The 7,500-nt window shown below is 41.2% G+C and overlaps 1 protein-coding gene across 1 annotated transcript in view; it reads right to left on the reverse strand.

Annotated features, from left to right (window-relative positions):
- Positions 1-7,500, reverse strand: part of LOC137975796 (uncharacterized) — an 18,456-nt gene that overhangs the window by 5,002 nt on the left and 5,954 nt on the right. The window contains exons 3-5 of the mRNA XM_068822990.1: positions 5,485-7,020; positions 4,795-5,082; positions 3,816-4,043 (exon numbers count right to left, since the gene is read on the reverse strand). Coding sequence (XP_068679091.1) covers positions 3,816-4,043; positions 4,795-5,082; positions 5,485-7,020 — 2,052 coding nt within the window. The remainder of the gene's footprint in view (positions 1-3,815; positions 4,044-4,794; positions 5,083-5,484; positions 7,021-7,500) is intronic.

Genomic DNA, 7,500 nt, shown 5'->3' on the forward strand with positions numbered 1-7,500 from the left:
TTGGAGTGGTTAGGCAGATTAAAATGGCGAGCGACTGGCTTAGATGCATCCCTGTCATTCTTCTCAACATCGCGAAGGTGTTCGCGGAATCGGTCACCTAGTCGTCTACCTGTCTCACCGATGTATAATTTATTGCATAACGTACAGGTTATGCAATAAATGACATTTGCGGAGGTACATGTGAAACGATCGGTGATCTTAACAGATCGCTTAGGTCCCGATATCTTGCTAGTGTTGACAATGAAAGGACAAGTTTTGCATCGTGAGCGGGCGCATTTGAAAGTGCCGGGTTGCTCGCGACAAAAACGTAGGCAACTTTTTAGTTAGAAGCGCGCTCAAAACTAACGAGCAACCCGGCACTTTCAAATGCGCCCGCTCACGATGCAAAACTTGTCCTTTCATTGTCAACACTAGCAAGATATCGGGACCTAAGCGATCTGTTAAGATCACCGATCGTTTCACATGTACCTCCGCAAATGTCATTTATTTCATAACCTGTACGTTATGCAATAAATTATACATCGGTGAGACAGGTAGACGACTAGGTGACCGATTCCGCGAACACCTTCGCGATGTTGAGAAGAATGACAGGGATGCATCTAAGCCAGTCGCTCGCCATTTTAATCTGCCTAACCACTCCAAAAACCACATGGCTATCTGCGGCCTTTCCCTACATCTAGGTACGACGGAAAGCCGCAAGAATCTGGAACAAAAATTCATCTTTCAAATCGGCACCCTTAATCCTCACGGTATCAACGAACGCTTTTCATTTAACTAATATATTCCTATTTTTCACGTTGCCATGTTACCACCAATAGCGTAGCTCCTTCTCTACTATAAAAACTACACGTAACCCATAATCCCTCGATTCGCTCTGACGAAGGGCTAACGCTCGAAACGTCAGCTTTTAGAATCTCTGTACGGTGGCCAATTTACATTATCAACTCCGTTGATAAAACCAAATTTTTGTGAGTACAACAGAGTTTCATTCCGTATTTAAAAGAGACAGACCATTTTGTTGTGGTCGTACAAGAAATATATTTTTCTAGCCTAATCTTATCACGAGCTAGGGAAACAAATTCATTAAAGATGTAAAATTTACTGTTAAGAGCTTTTACGTAAAGAAAATACTTTCCTATAATGACTAAATGATTGAGGGCTAAACAGAATTTAGAATCGTTATTAATAATACCAAACATAATTTTTTTTATTGAAAGCAATAATTTTAAAAATTGGCCCTTGTTGCCTCGTTCAAGGTTAAATATCCTTTTGAATTTAAGTTTAAGGTGGCTGAACACATTTTTTGATACCTATGCTTTATTTACCTTTGTCTCTAAAACACTTGATCCTTTGGTCGCCAAAAATGGTACAGTGGACGAAAACACGGATTCACACCAATTTGCACAGTGCAAATTTGATGCAAAGATATACCTACTTAGGTGCAATCTTTCGTCCAGTGGTAGCACGCAAGTTAACAACATGAACTTCGGTTTTTTGATAGTTAAGCTGAAGTATATGCCGTTGTCATGATAACATAAATAAATGTAAAAGGAGCTTTAAAAGCGGTTTTGTTTATTTTCAGAAAATCTGGTCGTTGGATTTTCTTTCAGTATAATTTGCATACAACAAGCTTGTAACGATGCTCACAAGTTAACACTATTTTAGTAATAATTTGACAGAGAGATCGTGTTCGGCCACCTTAACACAGTTTTCGCGCGCGCTCTTGCTAACGCAAAGGTTTAAGCACGCGCGTTTTTGAGACGCGAACGGCAACCGGAAGTGAGTTGTTTTCACTTTTAACTTGTCTTTATACAACCACATTTACATTGCTGAGTATCTTTTGCCCTTTAGAGATGACAGTGGGAGACACCACTGTCCTGGCACGCGAAATGCTCCCTTCCCGTTGCCGTCCGCGTCTCAAGGACGCGCGTGCTTAAGCTCCCTAATGCAGCGCGCGCGCAAGGATTGCAAAAAATAAACGTGTCATCAATACAGTAATCATTTTATTTGCTCAATGCTTCCGCTATCTGTACTATGTTTCCTCATAATTGAACAAAGTGTTTTGATGGTTTTAGTCTTTTATGAGAAATGTATGTTAGAAAACTTTAACGTAACGATGCAAAGAACTCCGCAATTCGCAGATTTTTCTTTGTTATCGAAAGACTTACAAGAAACGATTTGGAAATACGTGAGACAAGAAATATAAGTGATAGATCTAGAAACCGACGTTTCGGTGAATAATCATTAATTGCAAAGAACATAACACTGCTGTTCCGAACAATTTCTTAGCACGCTTCAATGTAATCAAGAAATGCACGAACAAATTTGACTACCTTGTTAATGAAATGCTGTGTATTCAAGACCTTAAACCAGCATTGAATGTACAGTCGGATTTTCTTCGTGCTAAAGTATTCATGTAATTAGCTTGGTACTCTTTTGTGCAAATTCGCTTCAACTTAGCCTTTCGCAAACCGCATTTTATCCTTATGTAACCTTGATAATGGCAAAAGATGCACCGAAACGTCGGTTTCTATCACTTATATTTCTTGCCTCATGTTATCGAAAGAACCCAGTTAAATGCAGCGCATGCGTAGTAAGTTAAAAGATTGCGATTGACCACTCGTTAGAATTTAACGAAATTTGGCTCGAAAATACTTTAAGAAATAAGTAACTGGAGTATTGAAAAAAAATTGAACTTTAACGAAGAAATTCTAGCTATTCCAGGGATAATTAAAGATCTCTCTGTCAAATTATTATTAAAGTAGTGTTAACTTGTGAGCATCGTTACAAGCTTGTTGAATGCAAATTATAAAGAAAATCTAACGACTAGGTTTTCGGAAAATAAACAAAACCGATTTAGAGGCCTGTTTAGATTTATTCATATTGCCATGGCAATGGCATATACGTCAGCTCAACTATCAAAAAACCGAAGTTCGTGTTGTTAACTTGTTTGCTACCATTTTTGGCGACCAAAGGATCAAGGGTTTTAGAGACAAAGGTAAATGAAGCATAGGTATTAAAAACTGTGTTCAATCACCTTAAGAAAGAGGCAAAAAGGGCTAATTTGCAAGCAAACAAAAGGATACTTAAATGGCGGCCATTTTGGAATAAGGTGTATGTTCCTTTCTCTCTTTGGGGATTTTCTTGGAGCAAGAGAGGATAACCGCAATGCCGACGAAAACATCACTTAGGGCTATTATAAGTGTTTCGCGATTAATCCATCGTAGGCACTTTGTACAATACCGACATACTATGGCACGAACTATTTTAAAGTAAAGATAGAAAATTAAACGGTTCGTTGTATGCCCACGTTGTTGTCAAAACCTTAACTTTGATGATTTCACGTGATTGTTTTCAGAGTAGCTTACGTCAACGAAATGTACTAAAATGCGTGTCGCATGTGTAGACGATTGTCTTTCCACTCTTAACTAATGATATTCATCTTTTGTGACGTTGCTGTTGCTGTAAGCGTCGTCGTTGCTTAGGCGACCGCATACGAGGAAACAATCCGAAACATTGTTGCGCAAGCAAATGTTTCCCCGTTTTCGGCCCCCAGGAAACGTTTGTTAAGAAAGCAGAATTTGCTTCCTGGGAAGAAATAAGGTTTGTTAATTTCTTCAGAAACATGTTTCTTTCTCAGCAAATGTTTCCTTGTTTGGGCGCCGAAGAAACATTTCGGGAAACGATGTTTCCGCAACAATGTTTCCTCGTTTGCGGGAGCCTTTAAACTCCCTTTCATCGCACTACTTTGCTCAGCGCTGTACTCACTATTTTGCAGTTTATCTCAAGTGCGCGTCTTAAGCTTAGAATCTTACTTGGGCACGGTGTTTGTATACAGATTCTGCTCTGAATTGTGGATCCCTTGCACACGTGACCCGGTTTACACATGCGTGTCCTGGTCTGCACGCTTCTTCCACACGATGCTGCACAAGCCTCAAATGCTGTCCACTGCGACAAGTTCTCGTCTTCTCTTCCGTGCTTAGTCTTCTTGGCTGCTTCCATGGAAGCTGTATACTCGTCCTTTTCGCGAAGTCGTTCTATTTCTGCAAAGATAATTAGTTTTATCAGCTTCTGGGGTACAGGGATGGCGCAGCCACCAATGTGGCTTGGGTTCGATTCCCAGACTCGGTGTCATATGTGGATTGAGTTTGTTTGTTCTCTACTCTGCACCGAGAGGTTTTCTCCGGGTACTCCGGTTTTCCCCTCTTCTCAAAAACCAACATTGATTTGCGTTGATTTGTTGATTTCAGTTTACAGTGTCCCCAATCAGCGCTCCAGCGCTAGAACGACTAGACACTTAAATAAAGTTCCTTTCCTATCCTTTCTCCGAGTTTTCTTGGGGCGTTGTCATGCTTTAGAGACCCCTTTATACGGAGCAAAGGCACGGAGAACGCCTCAAGGTAATAAGTCTAGTTAACAACGTGCATTGTACATTCCGGTGTGTTTAATATCTGCTTATGATTCTTTGTTTAAACCCAGTACGCTTTGGACATTTCGCTCCAATTATGGTAAACCGGATTTCTCGCCTGTGGTGTGAAGATACAAACACAAAGCTATGTTTCTCGTTACGTCAGCCATTGTTATTAATATGCCAACCAGAAGCTAGTTGGCTGTTGAAACAATAACCTTTTTTGTTCCGTGATTATCAAATTTTAATATCAAAAGAAATGTGACGTCAATGTTTGTAAACAAGAAATCTCGTTATACACCATTGTTGATGTAAGTGTAAAATCGGGGATTTAATTGTGTGCGCCTGTTTGAAAGATAAATCAAATGAGTATTTTCATTACATACCAGCATTTGGAATCTGTCCATGATGTGACAATAGCACACTCCTAAACGGCAAGTCACATCCTCCTGGCGTGACAGCGATTGCGTTATTATTGTTGAGTAACACCTCATTGTCGATATCGTCTGCGTCACGAGCGTAGAATATCACGTGGTGGTGTTTTCGAGGGTGTTTGAAAATTGTCTTAAGTTTAAATGTTTCAGCAGTGATAAGATAACCTCCAAGTTTCATGCTCGATACCAGTTTGATCGGTTTACGAATTTTGTTGATGAACTTAAGGCTGATGCACTTGTCTGGAAGAAGAAATAAATGTTATAAAATATTTTATGATTGATGGCGGCAATCTGACGAGGCTCAAGTTTATCGCAGTATTTTTGTTTTGTATTTTTGTGGTGCATGGTTTTTAGCACAGCAAATGATTACTTTTTCCTTTCCTCGAATCTGCAGAACAAGGAAAACACACACCCCCAACCCCCCTCCCCCCTTCTTTGTCTCTTTCGCCCTCGCCCCCTTCCCCAGATCCACGATTTAACTACTCGCAATACATGTCACAATGTCCAAGAAAGGTATCTTGCAAGTTCTGTTAATTTTCATATCGGAATATGCGCATTTAACGCTTGATACTTTTTTTGATCTTATTTATCATTTCTAGCATTTGGTTCTTGCAAGCATTCTTTCTCACTTTTCGTTCTTACCATTTTTGTCCGGTTGCTTGTTAGACATGTCATCCTCCAGCTTAGAGTTAGCTTTTTCCTCAAATGGACGGGTTGGTCGAAAGTTTTTTAATGCTTGGCTGCCTCCAAAGAAATTCTGTCTCCCGGCTGATGCCATTCCTGCCCAGTTGTTTAGTGGGAATTTGAAACCGCTATTGGTCAGCGGCGTCTGTTTGTACCCGAACTGCGGCTGTGGAGCTGTAATTAAAACGCTGCCGGGGCTTATCAGCGGTCTCGCTTGAGAGGCATGCGCTGGTGCAGTTATATAATTTGGAGCGCGGAGGCTTTTTGGCGGGCTCATTAGTTGTTTGAAGTAAGTTAATGGGAGGTTAACCTGCTGTCGTTGTCCATAAATCAAGCTGACATCTTTTGGTCTTTGTTGTCCCATTGCGGGAATTCTTGCTTGGTGTTGTTGGTTTTTGAATGCAGTGTCAACCAATGCCGCGGCTTTTGCTCTTATCTGAGCAAGTTGTCCTCCAGGAATTGCTGGCTGTGTAGGTCCACGGCCGCCATTCGTCATTGGCTGAAATTTGTTTCCTTGATTCGCCCTATTCAGAAACTTAAAATTCTCATTTATTTGATCTGGTCCATACCCATATACCGCTTGTGTTGGTGTAGTGGGCAAATTGACAGGATTTTGGTGTTGCTTTAACGCAGAGGTGGAACCTGTTTGCGGTAAATAGTTTACTTTTCCTGCAACAACTCCCATTACATTGGCTGATGTTAAGTTCATGTTTATTGCTTGTTGCTTGGCAGCTGTGAAGGCGTCCTGTAAAGTACTTTGAATGTGATGCGCTGCTGATGTTGCATTTGCGGGCTCAGAGTCCGGACTGTTTGATTTTGACAAGCCGATTGGCAGATTGTCACTCTGATTAACTAGCTTTTTTTCGGCACGGGAAGCCATTATATTGGTGTTGTTCAGCAGATTCATATTCACCTTCAGTGCGTTTTGTGACGCATTTGCGACTTGCGTGATGTTTACCTTTTTCTTCCCGTGCGATAACTGTGTCGCCGCCGTTTGGTTTGAGGAACTGCCAGCCGTTTTATTTACCGACAAAGTATCTTTTAGTTTAGCGTTGTCACGGTGTTTTCCAGAGGTGGAATCTGTTAATGCCTCAAGCTGTTGCAGATTAGTTAGTGTATTGTTAACATTTGTGAAATTTTGTTGATCGTTACTATTAACGACTTCACTATCATTGCCGTTTTTGGACTGATTGACTTTCGGTAGATTTTCCGTGGAAACGGCGTTTGAAATATCGCCGGTAATCTCTTGAACGGTTGCTCTCGCAGTAGGTGCTTCATTTGCAGTAGTTTTCTTCGTTGGATTTGTTTTCACTTGCACTGCCATGTACAAACATCCTTCAAGAAACTCCTTGCTAGCAATCTCGAGTTTCTTCGCCACAAGACCCAATTTGCTTGTTGTGTCGTGACACATAAACCATCCTGGGTGATTGAACAACTCGTACCCTGCAGCTCCTTTAGTCTGAGTTTTTCTTTCAACAAAGGTTGCGTCTTTCTCTGGAAAAGAAGTTAGGTGAGCGACTAGAATATACCTAATCGGCTAACCCAATGTTTTACGCAATTTGAACCTCCCGGGATTGAGATTCTGGTAATATATAGATTTAGCCAAGCCTAATAGCGGAGCTCCCTGGCTGTTTATTCTTATGCATCAATCAATTCCAGTGGTGCCCATCTCCCCCCCGGGCAACCGCGGGGCATTTGCTCAAGTTGTCAGTCCCCGGGGTGGGGCATTCGCAATTTTATCGCGGACCGGGGGCTGGGCATTAGCCTACCCCGGGGCGACCCCCGGGCATTTCACACCAAGTTTTCGAATTAACATGGAAGAGTTTATCGGAAAAGACGAGGCCTTCGTTAAAGACTGGCTTGTCCGTCACGGACTCGAAAAACTTGTGGACGTTTTTAAAGATATCTTCATTTATACTTGTAAGCATATGAATATATAAAAGCGGCAAGGTGAACAAATATCACAAAACAATC

Source organism: Montipora foliosa, chromosome 11 (assembly GCF_036669935.1).
Source record: "Montipora foliosa isolate CH-2021 chromosome 11, ASM3666993v2, whole genome shotgun sequence".
Lineage (NCBI taxonomy): Eukaryota > Metazoa > Cnidaria > Anthozoa > Scleractinia > Acroporidae > Montipora > Montipora foliosa.